The following is a 19,785-nucleotide window of genomic DNA, read 5'->3' on the forward strand; positions in this document are numbered from 1 at the left end:
TCAGCGTGTAATTGCGGCATAACATAAATTCTTGTTGAGTAAACCAGAAATATCGTCAAAGCGGCGACAGGACCTCTCTATAAGAATATAGGAACACCATTTGAACTGAGGATATTTCCTATTTAAACGGCAAGAAATTCCTGTTGCAGCATATTAAACAGGAATTTCCATTAATCCGATAAGAATTTGGAAAAGAGAGGAAGCAAAACTTAACTGACATTTTCAATCGAAAAACATTGAATTTTCATTCTTATCCTACTGAAAATGTAAATATTAGGGGATCACATGACTGAATAAAATAGAATATGAATATTTTTTGAAATCCAATATAATTCAACTAACTCAAACACTACAATAACATCTAGGAATTGTGTATTCAATATGTACACTGGTTATGAAGTAATAGATGATACACAGACAATTTTTCATGGGGACATAGGGGCATTAAATGTAACTAGCGTAAAACGGATGTTTTTATGGTTTTTGGCACAAATTAGGCCTTATCTGTAACAAAAGCGGATGTGAAAAATTACCTTTTCGAAACACATTCAAAAAACTGTTTTGGCATCGACAAAATTTTGAGAAAATACTTGAGATGTGATCTTCGAGATCTGTACTTGATGCCAGAGCCAAACATATTAAATTTTTGTGTGAGCAAAACAGTTTTTAAGCGTGTTTCGTAAAGGTAATTTTTTACATCCGCTATTGTTACATGATAAGTCCTCAAATACTACAACATTTTGGCACTTTTGCAGAACTAATTGTCACAGTTTCTTTAAAAAGCTATTTGATTGTTAGGGCTCTACAAGCTACGTGATACTAACAATTAATTAAATACTTGGTTTTTGACTAGTTATGTCTCGTCATTTGGCACAGTTATAAACTTAACCTAAAAAAGACAGGAAGAAGAAGAGAAAGAATCTAAAAATGGCCTCTTCTTATCTGGTGTATCATGGTTATTGGGCTGAGCTTTCGATCAAAGCAGTAGCGAGGGTGATTGATCGATTGTCGATAATTCCCCAATTGAAACTATGATAAAGAATCGATTATTGAGGTGTGGCAAACACCCTGTTTATCGATCCTTTTCCATAGATTTAAATGGCAAATCAGTCGATAAATCGTGCAGCACACCACGTCACTGAATCAAAGGGTTTTAAGTTCGAGATTCCATCAGAGTGAGCTAAATTTGATTGTCTCGGTAAATGGTCATCTAAGATACACAACGAAAAATAACAGATCGTGTCTCTGAAGTATGTTTTTGAAAATTAAACCTCGTGCAGCTGGTTTTTTTTTTTTTGATCGTCTAATTATACAATAACCAGTGAAGAAAAAAACACAAGAAAGCAAGGCACTATTTGATCCCTTCGCATGCACACAAAAGAGTGAGTTCAAAACAAGGAACAAAAGAAAATACAAATTGAAAAAAACAAAAAAACAAAACCATTCAAATCATCTTATAACTCTACTATGTACACATTTAAGCAATGGTCCCGGCTTCAGTCTGAAATCTGAGACAACTTTTGGAAAATATCAGACTCTAGTCAAAAAAAAAAAAAAAAAAAAAAAAGATGAGTTTTTATGAAGTTACTTTACGGTCATAAATGCAGGATGTATTTAGAAGCATTGGATTGATTCAAAATAAGAAGAAAAAAATAGGTAAAATAGTTATGATGACAATTATAGTCAAACATTTTACCAGTGCAATGCTTTTTCCATTTTACGATTTTCATTTTCTTCCTCCGAAGACGAGGATTTTAATCATATTTAAAAAGGGAATAATTATAAAATGACTTTAACAGATTTTTGGAGCAACAAATATTTAGTCAGTGGCCAAATGCGTTAATCTTGAAGCCAACAAGGTTTTTCATAGTCCTTTAAACTTTAAAGTCATTAAGATTTAACCGATTCCTCACATTGCAAATGCCTCTCATGATTTTTATTTACTTGTTACTAAAAAATTTCTTGATACATGTAGATTTAACTATGATTTCTTTTGTGAAGGATTACAAATTAACACCTTTTTAGTTGACAGGAGCACAAATCAATGTTCATGTAGAATTTTCCAAAAATTATCTCACAAATCACCCTCCCATTTTTAATGACTCATTGCTAAAATATTTTTTGGCACTTGTGTTCCATTAAGGCTGAATTTCTTCGAGCTTTATCTTAAACTAACTAACAACTGAACAAAAACTTAACAGCACTTAATTACTGTGATTATTTACAGTTAAAGAGAGCTTAACTAACAAAATTTACGAGTAGTTACCAGATATATCCAGGAAAATATATAAGTATATGGGGATGATTCATCTTATAATAATGATTGGTAAAAAGTATCAAATTAAATAATTAAAGTCAATACATTAAATAATTATTATTTCATGCACTTTTAGATATATATAACATAACAATGACATTTCTTGTAAATAATAACATCAAAATAGATCCTATAAAATAAATACCGTATTTAAAAATATTTTTTGATCAGCACCTTGATACAAATACCTTAATACTCGTACAGATAGACAATCGTTTAAGGTCTAATATTTAACAACTTTTAAACCTAAAAAAAAAAATTATTTGCTCTACTTAATACATAAAAAATACAATATATATATTCCATAAATGATACGAGTCAAATTTTCATATTAATTTACTCATGTAACAACGTAGCCTTGAGTAATTGACGTAAAGGGAGTTTCATCCCACAAAAATGGGTAAATGTACCTTTTTCTATTGGAATATACGTGCGTTACATTGAAAACATTGTGAATGTAATGTCAGTAACGTCATTTATAGGTATAAGATCATTATGTTGATCGAAACACAAATGATATAACTAGGGAAACGTTGTAAATTGCGGAAGGGCAGTTAAGATAAATCTTCTCGTTTTAGATGCAAAATTCTAGGACCCAGCCCATTTTTTATAAGAAATAATCCGTATTAGAATCAGTTTCATTCTGTGTAAAAATAATCCAAAAGCAAAACAGCATGTACTTGAAAAAAAATCTGACCTATATGTGGTCATTCTGTAAACATTTTTTACACAAAAATTCCAATCAAAAACGAAAATAGATTTTAAAAAAAAAATCAAAATATAAATATCAGCCAGGGTATCCGAACTCAATGCGTCGTTGACTGTAATGAATGTATAATTAACTAAATAACTACGTATAACTTACTAATTATCATTTTTGTAATGGTTCATAATTGCTGTTGATGTTGCCGTTGTTGTTCTTTTATTATTGCTATAAAACAAACTATCTAACTAACTAGCTAACAAAGTAACTTGAAAAAATAAAGTAAAAACTTCTGGTTGTTGTTAATATTTCTGCTCTATTTTAGATCAAACTTTTATTCCTCATTTAATCCAAAATTTTAATGGTATACCGTACAAATATACATGTTCTTGGACTCAAGTCAAAATGCATGCTCTCTTCCGCAACATGACAGAGAGTAATTATAAGCTCCCACAATGACGTGGCAGCCTTTCTTAAGAAGAGTACCGTATGAACACTGAAAAGTTCCTAAATTTCCATCTCCTAAACCATATATTTCATAATTCAATCGTGCATATTTTTCCTCGGGCTTTTTCGGAACACATGATTCAATCGCAAAAAAATGATCCAAAGAATCCCAGAAAATATTTAAATGATTCCAAAAAATTCATATTTTATCAGACGAAATTTGGCAGCACCTTAAAATTGGTTGGGATTTTTTTTCCTGGCACTACAGCACTTTTGTAAAAATTGCCGAATAAGCAGTCTTCTGGGTTTTTCTCATGCAGATCGTAAGTGTTCAACATGTTTTTATCATCAGTATTGGCCATATATGCATATTACGGAATTGTATTTTGTATCAGTTTCTCTCACTAAGCCATCATCGAATGTTGGAATCGTGATTCGACACCCCTCAAAATGCCTCAACAGTTGTCTCTCCAAAGGGACTCTACCGTTAGTTGTTATACTCTCATGATGGTTCCTTTATCAAAGCATAAGGACGGTGATTTTTTCTGCATGCTCAAAAATTCATAAATCATTTCCTGCTCCCTCTTCTTTTTGTTTCTTCTTCTTCTTCTTCTTCGTTTAGAAGGGTGAATCCAAGCGCTTTCAAAATGATAGCCGAATGTGCTAAGAGTCAGGAGCCATCGTAAAATCTGGGAAATTTCTGTTGTCTTTCAAAATGTTCGGAAAAATCCCGGATTTACATTCTAATTTAGACTTTAGAAAGAGGATCACTATCTGCCCGCCTAAAGACATCTAAACAACTCCAGTTTAGTCTTGCCTCTGAAAAAACTGTCTTTGACTTAAAGACAATTTTTAGGAGTCAGAAAAATTGTCTTTGAGTTGAGGGCAGTTTTTTGTGAGTCAAGAAACTTACTATTCATTTATTCAGTGACTCTTTAAGAAATTACAAATTTTTCCAAGTTCAAAAATTTTTGGGTAACGAAAATATTGCCGAAAGATATCTAAAAGATCATTTTGGCCTGCGGTCTTCCCTCTTAAAAAGTCATTAAAAACTGTCCTGTTTCTTATTCATATTAAACAGTGTCCGTAATTAAAGAAAATTTCCTTTAAATTCAAAAACACTTTTCGTTACTGTAGAAACGCGGTCTTATTTATCTTTCCTGGCGAAAGTCTTTAAGACCATGAAATGTGACAGCATACATTTTTTCAAGTCAAAAATTCAGATTTAGAGCCCGAAAATAAAAGTACCAACATGAAGAGAGTACCGAGTTTAGACGCTCAGTCGGATGAAGACCTTCAGGATTAAAAATATGACATTTAAAGTTGGTAAAAATGGCTAAAAAAAAAAAATTATTCCCAAGTTTCGTTGTTTATAACCTCTTGCCGCTGTTACTGTAGCCTTAGAGTCGGTATTTCAGCTGCTGTTCTTGGGGAAAATGAGGAACATGTTTCAACAAATGAGTTCGAATAGTCCCAGGTTTACTGTATTTACAAACTTCAAGGAAAAATATTCCAACAGTTCCTCAAAAATGCACGTTACGTGAGAGGAAATTCTGGAATATTCGAATGTTCTTATGGAGTTGCTTCTCAGCATGGCAAAATTGCTCCCTGAAATCTAAGATAGGTAAGCGATAATATCAAGGAAAAATATTCCTACAGTTCCTCAAGAAACAATTTTACGTGAGAGGAAATTCTGGAATATTCGAATGTTCTCACGGAGGTACTTCTTAGCATCGCAAAATAGCTCCCTGAAATCTAGGATAGCCAAGCAAATGAGAAGTGAACCCACAGGTTGCGACATTCTCCCTATAAAAGTACTCTGTTGGTAACGGGAGATGCGGCCAGTGCTCCCATTCCACGTCCGTCAAAAGTTCCGGGATTTCTCTTAGATTTTCTCAAAAGTTCCGAGAATGTTCCGGAAAATTAAACAAATTCGGAACATTTTCGGAATTTCAAAAGTTCCAGGCAAACTTCAGGAAAATCTGAAAAGTTCCGGGATTCCTCTTAGATTTTCTCAAAAGCTCCGGGATTCCTCTTAGATTTTCTCAAAAGTTCCGAGAAAGTTCCGGAAAATTAAACAAATTCGGAACATTTTCGGAATTTCAAAAGTTCCAGGCAAACTTCAGGAAAATCTGAAAAGTTCCGGGGTTCCTCTTAGATTTTCTCAAAAGCTCCGGGATTCCTCTTAGATTTTCTCAAAAGTTCCGAGAAAGTTCCGGAAAATTAAGCAAATTCGGAACATTTTCGGAATTTCAAAAGTTCCAGGCAAACTTCAGGAAAATCTGACAAGTTCCGGGGTTCCTCTTAGATTTTCTCAAAAGCTCCGGGATTCCTCTTAGATTTTCTCAAAAGTTCCGCGCGAGAATGTTCAGGAAAATTAAAAAAATCCGGAACATTTTCGGAATTTCAAAAGTTCCGGGAAAACTTCAGGAAAATCTGAAAAGTTCCGGGGTTCCTCTTAGATTTTCTCAAAAGTTCCGAGAATGTTCAGGAAAATTAAAAAAGTCCGGAACATTTACGGAACTTTAAAAGTTCCGGGAAAAATTCGGGCAAATCTGAAAAGTTCCGGAATTCGGAACTAGCTCCGGGAAATGGGAGCACCGGATGCGGCGCAGGAGATCTGGATGACGTTCGTCCTGATGGCGGCAAACGGAGAGTCCTTGGGCCTGGGCTGTGGGAGGACGGGGTAGTACCTGGGGAGGACCTCCGGGTCAGCCCGATGGGTGGGGGCGGGCGCTCGTTTGGGGCTGGCCGTCCAGTCGGAGAGGTCGAGGAGGGTGTCCGGGTCCGAGGTGGCCGAAGACAGAGAGCCTTCGTCGGACGGCCGGCGGAACTGGGAGGCGGCGCTGCACGAGGACTCTTCGTGCTTGCACAGGTACGACTTGAGCGCGAAGGACTTGCCGCAACCGGCGCAGGCGAACGGCTTGGACGAGGAGTGCGTCTGGACGTGGGCGCGCAGGTTCGAGCGGTCCGCGAACGCCTTGGCGCACACCGAGCATTTGAACGGCTTCTCGCCTGGAAACATATGGAGTTGCACAGTAAGAAAACACTGAAAAAAAAGGATTGCTAATTCACCGATTTAGGGTGGAGCAAAATTTGCTTCACTTCGTAAAGCTTTCTTATCCGTGCACGGTGTTGAATTAAGTGAACGACTAGCACGAATTGCTTCACCGATTTGCTACATCTGCGCGCCTTCATGCAGTTAATCTTACATCGAGTGGCTTGGAAGTGTAACAGCATTTTTTGGTATTGGTACTTTGCGAACAGTAAAAATAGCTCAATAGTTAGGCTGAAATAGCGGAATTTACGGAAAAATAGCGAAATTTACGGAAGAATAACTAAAAAGGTAACAGACGTAGCTTTTCAGAGAGCAAAATCACCTACACGCGTGTGTTTAAGTTAGCTGAAATTTGTGTAGCGATTTTACCTGCATGGTTTGCACGTTCGTTTTTTAGCTACACCATGCCATGAAATACCCGCGTGCACGGCAATTTCAGCAATATTTTTTTCAGTGAAAGTAACCGAATGTTTGTGTTGAGGTTTATCCATAGAGTACATAGAGTCGTAAGGACCATGGATATGACAGCACATGGGAGACCTGCGGCCTGATTGTTGAAATTTTGTGTGTATCGGGTAGACATAGATGACATAGGTTAAAAGGCGGAGCGTGATTGGTCGGCTATGTCTCATCGCTGCTTTTCCGTGCCTATGTCGGGTGGAACTCACGACAAGCTAAAGGCACCTTTTAAGTTTCCGACAGTATGTCGTCCATTCAACTTGACAAAGGCACGATAAAGGAGCGATAAGACATAGCCGACCTATCACGCTCCACCTTTTAACCTAGGTCATCTATGTCTACCCGACGAACACAAAGTTTGTCCGTAACTCCGTACTCTCCCTACAAAGACACAGTAGGTTTATCTACAGCTCCGAGGAGTACGAAATTTCTCTGCACAGAGGGCGCCACAGCTGTGTTTTGATTTTTTGGTTCGTAAAAGGACATAAAAAGTCAATTCTGAAGCTCTGTAATTTGATCTTAGAAAAAAGTAGGGCTAAGAAAAATGATTTTAAACGTGCTTAAGCTTGTGCCTGAATTATTTAGATCAATGATGTAAGTCTGCTCCAGAGGCATGTAATATTTACCAATTATTTACCATTCTTACAAGGGAATTTCACCACTGATGCAGTAAAAAAAAAAAAACAGTCGAACGGATGAATAAAAATTCTCAGAAAACAAGTTTATCCATTCAAGTGATATCTGGAGGGACAAAAGTATACTACGGAAAAAATAATTCATACATTTCCAGAGAACCACACTCGTCCAAGTTTATAGAAATACACATGTAATTTTAATATCACCACCCATAATTATAACAGATGTTAACATAAAAGGTCCTTTATCAACATTGTCTACCGTCATGCTCCTGCCATTTGCCCTGAGTCCATCTTAAAATTTACGCAAAGCTAAGCTCGTGTCATGAGAAGCGTGGCAGGTAGATTAGCCTTCAATTTGGAGAGTAGGCAAAATGGGCTCCCTGAAGATCGAATAGTGGTATTCTCCGAAGGCGCTATCGCTAACTTGTTAAATCACAGTCACTTGTTATCAGTCTCACAATAACAACGGTGAGGCTCATAGTGTCCTTTCTTTGAATTTTTTCTTGTTTTGCCGGTTGAAAATGCGGGTGTGATCCCTGCGAAACGTCCCGGGCTTCTTATTTTATTTTATGTGTTTCTTTTTATTATTTGCGGCCTTAGTCCCGTTTTAAGTTGTTTCTCTGTAACTTATTAAAGATCGCTGACTTTTTCCTTTGAACTCGTAAAAAAAAACCAACTAAAACTCATTTACGCTACATGGTGTTTCAGGTGCTTTTCATTTATCTGAAGGTATGGCCCATTTGCTTTTCGACATTTCCACTTGAATACACTCCAGTATAGTAATATCTGATTATGAGGTGGATGCGTACCGACGGTGAGATGCCTCAGAAAAATTAAGTCTTTTTCAGGCTATTTTCGTTTTTTTTTTTCCGAAAAACTTCTGAAAAACTGGGGAGGTGTCGAAGGGGGAGGGCCTGGTCCCCCAAAACTATACTCGATCTCTCGCAGAAAATGTTAGACCCTTATCGCCAGGATGTCTCTCTGTTTCCCTCAGTTATCCCAGCAGAATCCCTTTCATGAAGCGCCTTCTGCTCCTCCAACAAAAAGTTCTTGTTCCATCTATGCCTACGCCATACTTGAACATGACTCGAACTGCCCCTATTTAACCCAGAGACAAGAGACTCTCTACTAGTATCTCAGCTATTGTGGAAGCTTTTAATTTCGGGACCTCAACATTAACTGTTGACCTGCCTATACATGGTTGATGCTTAACAACGAGTTGGCAGTTTTGATTTGCAAACAAGCCAAAGCAAGCCGAAGTTTGGAAACTTGTAAGGCTCATAACGTCACCCGAAGCTCATCATCCACCATGTAGGTAGGTCAACAGCCGAAAAAAGAGTGATGACAGTTGCTCCCTTATACTGCCGTGCTAATGAAGAACGCCGTATGAACATTCGAGAGTTGCCAAATTTTCTTTGATAAAATGTTTATTTTTGAGGAAAGTTATGAATATTTTTCCTTGAAATTTTCAGGAACTTTAGACCAAAATACAGACAGTATTCTCTAAAAAATTCGAAGAAAAATATTCATAAGTTTACCAGGGAATTCGTGTTTCAGCAAAGGAAATTTGTCAACGCCTGGTGGCTCATACGGCGTTCTTCCTCAGCACGGCAGTATAATTGTCTATGAAGTGTTGAATCCCCGAAAGTAAAAGCTCCCACCTGTCGCGAAGAGGCCGGTGGAGGGTCTCTTGTCTCCGAAATTAACCGGTGTTTTGGAATAGATGGGACTTTGGAGCGTTACCTGTGTGGGTTCTGATGTGTCCCTGGAGGAGCCAGGGCCTGGAGAAGCACTTGCCGCAGATGTGACACTCGCAGCCGAGGTTGTGCGTGCGGACGTGCATGGAGAAGGCCGGCATGGAGACGTAGATCTTGCCGCAGTGAGGGCACTTTCGCGCCTTCTTGTCTTCGGGCGAGCGGTGCGTCTGCCGGTGTCTGATCAGGTTGCTCGACGTGCTGTAGCTCTTCCCGCACTTCCCACAAACGTGCCCTTGGGCAGGGCTCTCCTTCTTCTCCGAAATTTCATCATCCTGAAATGTTCACCAATGTTCAGTTAATTTCCTCAAAATATCTTTACAGGAGCTCGATGACCGAATGGGTGAAGAGAGACTAGCGAAAATTTTAAGAAATTTGCTTTGTACTACGCAGAAAATTGATTGAAATTCGCACAAAAATCCACACAACCGTTTTCATGTAAAAAATTAATTGCTGAATTGAATTTGGCGATAATCTCGGTGGTTTGGTTCCTCTCTGATTAACTGGACGGACGTATTTCTATCAAATGGAACTAAGCGCCATAGGGGGAGGAACGTAAAGGGGGGGCTTGGATTGGCGGCGGAACCGGGCGTCGGGCTTATTCCGTCCTATACTCGCAAAGCTTTTCCATGGCGCTTAGTTCCGTTTGACAGAACGCGCTATCCGGCATTCTAAACTCCTCGAAAGGAACTCAAATTGGCGCTTAGTTCCGTTTGATAGAAATACGTCCAACTAGAGCACTTGTATACGTGAGAGTATTGCCATCTCAATCCTTTCACTACAGAAAAAATGAGTCTCTCTTAGATTGGTCGGCTACCATGGAGCTCCAAAGTTGGACTAATGTAAACAAACCCCCGTTCCTCCACTCATAGTTTGTCCCATTGTAAGCAAACAAGATGGTGACAAAGTTCTACAAAGTTCTGGACGTGATTTTGGATGTGATAGAAATTGTTTCAGATCCAACTTCTGAATTGAGTTTTGATCGAAAAGGAGTTGGAGTTGGGGTTGGTTGGAGTTGAGTTGTTGTATTGAGTTTGGATGGCTACTTTTGCTGAAAATTAACCTTTGTGTGTGATTATCATTCATTTCTCAGCCGGTAATACGTGTTCCTCTGGGTCGCGTTTGTTTACATTGGGCCAACTTTGGAGCTCCATGATAGCCTAAAACAATGAATCAATCAGATGGTGGCATAGAGATGACAATACTCTCCAGTATACACTGCCGTGATACGGAAGAACGCCATATGAACATTCGAGAGTTGCCAAATTTCCTTCGATAAAATGTTTATTTTTGAGGAAAGTTATGAATATTGTTTGGAGACATTTTCTAGAACTTTAGGTAAAATCGTGAACAAAATTATCTGAAAAATTGGAAGAAAAATATTTGCAATCCTTCCCGAAAATACGTGATTTACCAACGGAAATTTGGCAACTCCTAAAGGTTCATACGGCGTTCTTCCAAAGCACGGCAGTTTAAGCGCTAAGATGGTTTGCACCCCTGAACTGACCGACTGCGTTTGGAGTAATGCGGGAAGTATCCAAGCAGTCTTGTAGGCGCTGATATGGGCTTTGCGTCGACCGCACTGTTTGGCGCAATGCGTGAAGTATTCCTACAGTCTTGCAGCTGCAACTATACGTTTAAGGCCGGCCGCACTGTGCTCGGCGCGATTATTTGAACTCGCGTTAGGATAATCGCGGCATCGAATAATAGAGCTTAAGAGGCCTGTGTGAACAAAGGTTTAAAGAACGCTATACATGATACGACGAAATTCAAATAAACGATCAGGAGGTAAGTATATGTAGACATGGTATTCAAAATTCAGGGAGACAACGGGGTCAAAACATCACCTGGAAGTTGTCAAATAGCTACTGCTATAAAGTTTTAGCCTTCATTCAAACATGACATGCATATCGACGGTGAGACTGTCAAACCGCGTATCTCTTTGGCGATGTTTAAAAATCTCCGCTATCCCATTTTACTTTTTTACAGGTGAATGAAATTTTTTAGAAAAGTTATGAATATTTTTCCGAGAAAGTTTTAAAGAACTTCAGGTAAAATTGCGAACAAAATTATCTGAAAAATCGGAGGATAAGGGAGGATAAGGGTTTTACCGAGAAATCCAGGTAAAACCCTTTCTCGGTAATTTTACTGGACCTTGGTAAAAACGCAAATATTTTTTATCGACTGTGGTAGAATTACCGAGATAAAATGGCAAAGTTACCGGGAATTGATTACCAATAAAAGTGGTATTCTTATCTGAAAAAACCAGTAAAAATACCGGTTTTTACGTAAGCTTACCAGTGTGTCTTGCATGGTAAAATTACCAATAATTGGTAAAAAAGTGAGATGGTAAAGGTAGCAACGGGCCTTGGTAAAAACGCCGATAATTTTTTTTTTTCAGTGTACCTAAGGAAATTCGGCAACGCCCGAAGGTTCATACGGCATTCTTCCTTAGCACGGCAGCATAACGACGGTGAAACTACCAAACCACGTATCTCGGTTTGCGACGTCGTAGACTTCCTGCCATACTTTATTTTTTAAATGAAAAACTACTTAACATCCAGTCTTGAAAATTTCTGTGATTTTTCCTCTTTGTGCGGAGAAAATTCCGTGAAAATTTCAATGAATGATATTGATTTGGTCTACTTCAAAAAAATAAAATGTGAGCGTAGATTTTTAAACACCGCAAACGAGATACGTGGTTTGGTAGTTTCACCGTCGATAAGTACTCTATGCTTGACGCGGTCTAAATATCCAGGAAATTCAAATTTTAGGACGAACCTCATTGTTTTGCCCTTTACTCCGGTTGGCTTCGAGGTCCGTGTCCAGGCGCTGTTTGAAGTACGTGAGGCTGATCTCCGCGAGTTGGGTGAGGTTGTAGAGATCGCCTATCGGCGGAGGCGGAAGGGGCGGAAGGCGAGAGGCCACGTCCACGGCGGGGTTGGTTGTCTGGGGGGTCCGCCCCGTGCCCACATCCTCTGTCCAGGCCTCATCGTCCGATCGGAGCGGCACATCCGATTGGTCATTCGGCTCCGCCTCGCTCACGCATTTCTCCGGACTCGATTCTGCGCACAAATGGTGAAAAACTATGAAATTAGGATGTAAATTAAACAAATGCAACACTGGAAAGAAATATGGTAGATTTTAGTATACTCTGCCGCGGTGATACGAGTATGGTAATATACACCAGACTTTATGGTAGCATTTACCATGGTACAGTAAGTATCACCAGAGGTCTGGTGAATACTATCATAATTCTGGTTATTTTCACTGACGTATGACTGTGTAAAAAATTAAGTAGACTTATAGTTGTTGCTACCATACTTTTGTTTTCAGTGAATGCAAGAAAAAGTACACTAATAAATAGTTATGATACATACATGATAAGAGTCACTTTCACGTAAAAAATGAAATTGCTGATTTAACAATTTTGTAGCTTAAAAAAGTTTCCGACATGTTTCAATGTAGATTTAACAATAGAAAAATGCTAAATGAACCACCGTCGATGTTAATTTGAACAGTCGTCATATAACAGTCATATAACAGTCGTTGAATGTTAATTTGATTGTAATTTAATTAAAAAACGGGCCCCTTAACCTACGTCACGTAGTCATGTGACACGTACTGAGGCTCATGGGAAATTTTCAACTTTTCCATACCTGTGTAAATCTACCTTGTCAGTAGGTGGTGTATTTTCTCACTTTTAAATCTATTTTTATACTATTTGCTATATTAAAAAAAAATTATAAGAAATACTATGAGATCAGCTCTTAAAGCACTTTCAGATGAAGCAATAAAGCATGCAAATTCTCCAATGTATACGGTTTGAGCATTCCTATGTACACGAGGAGGCTGTTCAAGAAGAGCGCGGTCCTCAGTGTTGATGTTTCCCGAAAAATTCGACTCAGAAAAATATGCATAAGCTCCGAATCAATAGTTGTAATTGTGTTCAACTAGGTTCCGATTGCGTGGAGCGTGGTCATCGGCATGGTGCGGTGCCGGTCTAAAAACAACTTGTTAATCTCCGAGATGAAGTCAGCGGCTGGCAGCTGTTGTCGCAACCACTGCCAATTGTCAGACTTCACCTTTCCGCCCCTCCTTCCCTATGACGCACATGTGCCAACTCGAACAAACGAGATTCATCACATTTTGCAGCTTTTACAGAGGAAGATACACAGGTAAGCACTGCTGCTTTGCTCTGGAAAGCTTGCACTGAAAAAAAAAGATTGGTAGAATTCACCAGTCCTTCACGCTGTATTTCACACAGCGTCAATTCAGAGTCGGTTCTGCCAGAAGAAAAGTAAACGTTACTATATACTAGTGCAGGTAACCATTTCTGTGGCAGAATCGACTGGAAGATTGATAGAATTCACCATTCCTTCACGCTATGTAACACAGCTGGTAAAAAATACGAAAGCACAGGATCCACTAGTAGAGGCCTGGGCTGCTTCATGTAACACTTTCCATAGTCGCATGATTTCTGGATGAGCAATTTCTGCCGAAACTGGTCAAGAAGTTGAATCTCGATATTTTTTACAGCGTTTTTTTTTTTTTTTTTTTTTTTTTTTCAGTATGCTTTGCTCTGGAAATCTTGGACATGCGTTATGAGATCTCATCGTAAGGGAACTCGAAGTGATATCCTGCATTTGGCCTCCCGGAAGATCCGGGTGGTATGAGAAATAAGTGATATCTGCTCCAATTTTTTAAAAAACACATGTGGTTTAGTGTTACTCTCAGTTAACGTAAGAAACAACCCACAACCTAACTTAGATGTTTTGTCTGTTTCGGTATAGTTTGTGCTGAATTGAGCACAGAAAATCATACAAAATGGGAAGGCTCAGGATCCACTAGTAGAAGCCTGGGCAACTTCGTGTGTCACTTTCCATAGTCGCATAGTTTCTGGATGAGCAATTTCTGCCGAAACTGGTTAAAAAGTTGGATCTGGATAATTTGACGGTAAAAGACCCTACCGTATCCTCAGGTATTAATTGCGAGCGGTTTGCGTTCTACTTTGCGGCAACAGAAGGTATTAAGTGATCCGGCAATTTGGTATCCCGAACCAAACAGATGAGTAGTCAGAATCGCTGTTTCTGAAAATTGCATTCCTTGAAATGCAAACCTCAAACTGATAAACTTCTGATAAGATTCAGCAGTTTTGGTGATATGCTTCTCAAAATGCCCGTAATCCTTTTACATACATATATATGCTTTGGTACACAGCTATAGTCGTAAAATTTGAGTTTCTATCGACCTAGGTCATTTTTTGTCCACTGACTGCCACATTTAGATTTCATTTTGCTTGGAAGAACTATCACTTCCGACTCTTCTAAGAAATAACATGTGCCATTAGTTTTCCAGTGCACTGTCGTGCTAAGGGAAAACGCTGCAAGGACATTCGAGACTTGCCAAATTCCCTTCGAAAGAATGTTTACTTTTGAGGAAAGTAATGAATAATTTTTTGAGGATTTTCAAGAACTTTAGGTAAAATTACGAACAAAATTATCTGAAAAATTGGAAGGAAAATATCTACAAATTTTCCTAAAAATTCGTGATTTACCGCAGGAAATTTGGTAACGCCTACAGGTTCGCACGGCGTTCCTCCTTAGCATGGTAGTACAGGCAGGTGCTTTTATAGATGAGCCATAGGTGGCAGTTCCCTGTTGAAAAATGCAATCCACTTTTTTCCCCTTTTTTTTGACACACTTGAAAAAAAGTCGCTTGGATCTAGAATCCAGACTCTTAAAAAGACTGGCAAAAAAAAGTACTCTTGATTCAATCGGATTTTTTGCTTGAATGAAAAGTTAATCCGCTTATATCTAGAGGCTCGGCTCTCCGATTCAAGGAAAAATTGGATTGATTCAAGAGTATTTTTCTTGTCAATGTTATTAAGAGTCTGGATTCTAAATCCAAGCACCTTTTTTTCAGTGCATATCAGGAATTCTTCTCTTGGAAGTATTCAAAAGGGGTTCATTCTAATTTAAACCCTCGATTGAGAATCCAATTTCTTTTTATATTAGTGTCAAGCAATGTGGCAACAATGCCCACTTTGTCGTCACACGGATCATCTCTCCTCCCGCACTCGTTTGAGCATCCGGAGGCACATCCAAGAACGCATCAAAGAAAAACAGTATAACTTGTTGCTATTCGGGTGCAACACACGGCAAGCGTTTTGGCAGCCTCAAAATCTCCATAATTACCAGTCGACGACCATCATTTGCCAGTTCTAGAAAAATGAGCGGCCTGCTTTCCAGAGTGCGATCATCGTTTTGTCAGAACTTCAAAGCAAAGGTGATCAGTGTAAATGTCCCATTACAAATGTTCAACGTGAAAAATGTCCGACAGTAAATGTTCCTTTCGATTTCACTCGAGCTAGTCACAGAATCCTGCTTTGGTAATTTGAGGGGCGTGGAGAACAAGGTGCATAAGTGCAGTTTTTGAAAAAAATTGAGTTATTAATGATTTCAATAGAAACCTGTTTTAATGCATATTTTGAGAAAAATTCGCTCCCAAATTCAAATTTTTAAGCATCATAAAGTCAGTTGGAACTTTCTCTCCGCCATAAGGATCACTGGAGAAAAAGTCGCTTGGATCTAGAGTCCAGACTCTCAATAACATTGACAAGAAAAAATACTCTTGATTTAATCCGATTTTTTCTTGAATTGAAGAGCCGAGCATCTTGATTTAGGCGGATTTCCTTTTGATTCAAGCGAAAAGTCCGATTGAATCAAGAGTATATTTTCTTGTCAATGTTTTAAGAGTCTGGACTCTAGATCCAGGCGACTTTTTTCCAGTGATCATTATAATTTTGAAAATTCAAACACGTACTTCCCGAAATATCAAAAACTGCACTTATGCGCCCTGTCTCCTCATTGCAAATTGTAGTTCAGCTGAAAATAATAATGATCCGTTCAAACAACGAATATCCACGCTCAAAATTTCCGTTGATGTCACCTTTCAAAAACATAGCGTGTGACATCATGTACACCAGGATGGTGCACACCAGGGCCGGATTAAGAAGGTGGCCACATGGGCCGCAGCCCATGGCGGCAAAATGTAGGGGGCGGCAAATTTTGCAATCTTTTTGAATGTAGGTATTAAAAAAAGAGAGAAGAAATCGGATTTAGAAAATAAATTACAAACGAGAAAAGACGACAAAATCTCTCATTTCATCAGAGTAAAAGTATAGTAATTTCTAATTTTATCGTCTCTCGGTGATACAAGAGACAACACCTTCAATTAGCCAAGTTAAAAGAGAAACCAAACACGCAATTTGACCTGGAACGGATAGCGGCGCGGTGGTCAGCATGAAACGCATAGCGCCTAGAAGACTGCATGAAAACTTCACGCATTGCGTCAAACACACTGCGGTCAGCAGCAATCGGCTGGAAACGCATAGCGCCTGCAAGACGACATGAATACTTCACGCATTGCGCCAAACAGTGTGGTCAGCAGCGGTCGGCGTGAAACACATAGCGCCTACAAGACTGCATGAATACTTCACGCATTGCGCCAACACAGTGCGGTTGGCGTGGCGGTGGAAGTTAAAATTTTTAACCACATTTATGTTTGTCTTTCATGCTTTTTCGTTCGGTGAGAGAGGTGTAGAGTCCTCGTGTAGAGGTGGACTCTCAGAATGGCGTGGGATATCCCATCCATTTTGGCCTCAACTTGAGAACTTTTTTTGAGCTTGGGAGTTGATCGCAGAGAAAACCAGAGTCACCATCGACTTCCTCGCGAACTTTTACATAAGAAGCATAGTCAAATCACAAATTCCTCACACATTTAACATCTCCATTGGAGAAAAGAAGCTCCGAATTCCGGAACTTTTGACGGACATGAAATGGGAGCAATATGATGGGAGCGGCACCTTCTCAAAAATAAACATTTTATCGGAGGTTATTCGGCAACTCGCGAATGTTCGCGGTGTTCTTCCTTCGCACGGCGGATTACAACTCGGACCCACAGTGCGTCAACGTTGCTCCCATTCAACCTGTTTGACTCAATCAACAAATGAATTCCACTGCTTTTTGGCAGCGGCTCAAGACATTGTGCGGAAAATCTCGGGACGCGTCATACCTGTGGCCGACCGGAGGAGGCTCGCCCTAAGCTTTGTGTCAGTGGCGTGGCGTGCTTTGCGATAAATCGATTGTTATGCCATTTAAGTCTATGGTCAAGAATCGATTATCAAGGTGTTCGCTGCGAACACCCTGTTTATCGATCCTTTTCCATAGGTTTAAATGGCATAACAATCGATACATCGCAATTCACGCCACGCCACTGCTTTGTGTTCTTTCGCGAAACCATCCATTTTCGCTAATTGCGTCGAATTCAAGTGTCACCTCCCGTGGCTTTTCGTCTTTTTCGGATGTGAAACACAGATTCTGGCTCTTCTTGCGAATATAATCTCCGCGTGACGATGGCTGTGTCATAGACGGGTCTGTTGAAAATTCGGGGTTTTGACGTTATCCACCGCGGTTTTTTTTTTTTTTTTTTTTTTTTTTTTTTTTTTTTTTTTTTTTTTTTTTTTTTTTTTTTTTTTATTCAGTAACTTACAGATAAGGCAAGAAACAATGGTTTGTTCAGCAGGGCCGGATTTAAGGGGTGGCAACATGGGCCGCGGCCCATGGCGGCAAATGTAGGGGGCGGCAAATCGTCACCTTCCAGGCAAAGTATCACAAGCGCCATGCGACGTTTAAAAATTTCCGCCGCCATTTTATTTTTTTACAGAGAAATTGTTCAACGAAGCTGTCCGAAAATTTCACTGAATTTTCTTTGTGCTGCCGATAAAATTTAGTGAAATTTCCAAACAGATTCAACCAACAATTTCTCAATAAAGAAATAAAATGGCGGCGGAAATTTTTAAACGTCGCATGGAGCTTGTGATACTTTGCCTGGAAGGTGACGAAATGTTGTAATTTTTTCAAGTGTAGGTATCAAGAAAAAAATCTTATTCAGAAAAAAAAATTACAAATGAGAAAAGGCAAAAAAATCTTTCATTTACTGAGAGTTAAAGTATAGTAATTTCTAATTTGTTCGCCTTTCGGTGATACAAGAGACAGCGCCTTTCATTAGTCTAGTTGAGAGAGAAACCAAACACGCAATTTGGCCTGGAGCGCAATGGAGAGCAATGATGACGAGAACTTGAGATGGAAAGGAGAAGCCGTATCGGCGCACCGGTCAGCATGAAACACATTAGCGCCTACAAGACTCCATGAATACTTCACGCATTGCGTCAAACGTAGTGCGGTCAGCAGCGGTTGGCGTGAAACTCTTAGTGCCTTCAAGACTGCATGAATACTTCACGCATTGCGTCAAAAACAGTGCGGTCACTCGGTCAGCAGCGGTCAAAGTGAAACGCATAGCGCCTACAAGACTGTAGGGATACTTCATGCATTGCGCCAAACACAGTGCGGTTGGCGCGGTGGCGGAAATTAAAATCATTAAACACTGAAAAAAGTGCCTTGTCCGAGAAACAAGGATTCTAGTCTCCCAGACAAGACCGTCTTGTTATATTTGATCCACAAGGTATTCTAGTTCATGGGACCCATACAGTCTTGTTCAGGGAACAAGACTTCCTTGCTGCATAAGTCAGAAGTCTAGTCACGGTAACAAAATTGTCTAGTTCTGGGAACAAGACTTGTCTTGTCACAGTTTTCGGAAGATATTAAAATTGCTAAAAAAAATGTCACAAATTTATATGAATTGCACGATTTATATAAAAATATATTTGTTCTCTACATCCTTCACTCCTCTTACACCAGAATTGTCCCATCCGACCTTTCAAATTTTACCGACCTGATCGGGATTTGAACGCGGGACCTTCTGATAACGGACCGAGTGTTGTACTGACCGAGCTACCCCGGCTAGTTAGTTGGGGATCCGAATTTCAAGTATAAGTACAGCCCACAGAATTACTTTTTCATTTTTTTGCTATCTCAAGTCTGTAGAATGCGTAGAGCGTCAGATTGTTTGATTTTTTTCTTTTTTACCATTTACTGTTTACGAAAAGGAATTTACATTCTGCATCAGATAAAAATGGACAATTTCGGCCGAAAAAATGTATTTCTTCAAGTAACGATGTTTCCTTTGTTCCGTGTTTATGATTCTAATTTTTATTTTTATTTTATATCATGATAATAATTAATAATATATAAATAAATCAAACGTTAAAAAATATTTATATAATTAGATACATTTGATTTTAAAACCTTACGCATGAGCGATTTATTTTTAAAAAAGAATTATAAACTTAGGTATTGTTTTTACCTTTTCATTAAACATCCAGAAAAATTTTCGGGGAAAAATTACTAAGCGTAGTTCTTAAAATACTCTCTCGAAATATATAAAATAATACTCTCTCTTTGAATTTGACCATTACTCGCGGTCAGTAGATAATCTTGTCACAGTGA

The 19,785-nt window shown here is 39.0% G+C and overlaps 1 protein-coding gene across 1 annotated transcript in view; it reads right to left on the reverse strand.

Moving 5' to 3' along the window:
* Positions 1 to 310: 310 nt before the first annotated feature.
* The window catches only part of Kah (Kahuli), a 30,445-nt gene continuing 10,970 nt past the window's right edge, over positions 311 to 19,785 (reverse strand). The window contains exons 2-4 of the mRNA XM_019062552.2: positions 12,158 to 12,441; positions 9,366 to 9,651; positions 311 to 6,482 (exon numbers count right to left, since the gene is read on the reverse strand). Of these exons, the coding sequence (XP_018918097.2) occupies positions 6,046 to 6,482; positions 9,366 to 9,651; positions 12,158 to 12,441 (1,007 nt within the window). The 3' untranslated portion in view covers positions 311 to 6,045. The remainder of the gene's footprint in view (positions 6,483 to 9,365; positions 9,652 to 12,157; positions 12,442 to 19,785) is intronic.

The sequence above is a fragment of the Bemisia tabaci genome, chromosome 10 (genome assembly GCF_918797505.1).
Source record: "Bemisia tabaci chromosome 10, PGI_BMITA_v3".
In the NCBI taxonomy this organism is placed as follows: Eukaryota; Metazoa; Arthropoda; class Insecta; order Hemiptera; family Aleyrodidae; genus Bemisia; species Bemisia tabaci.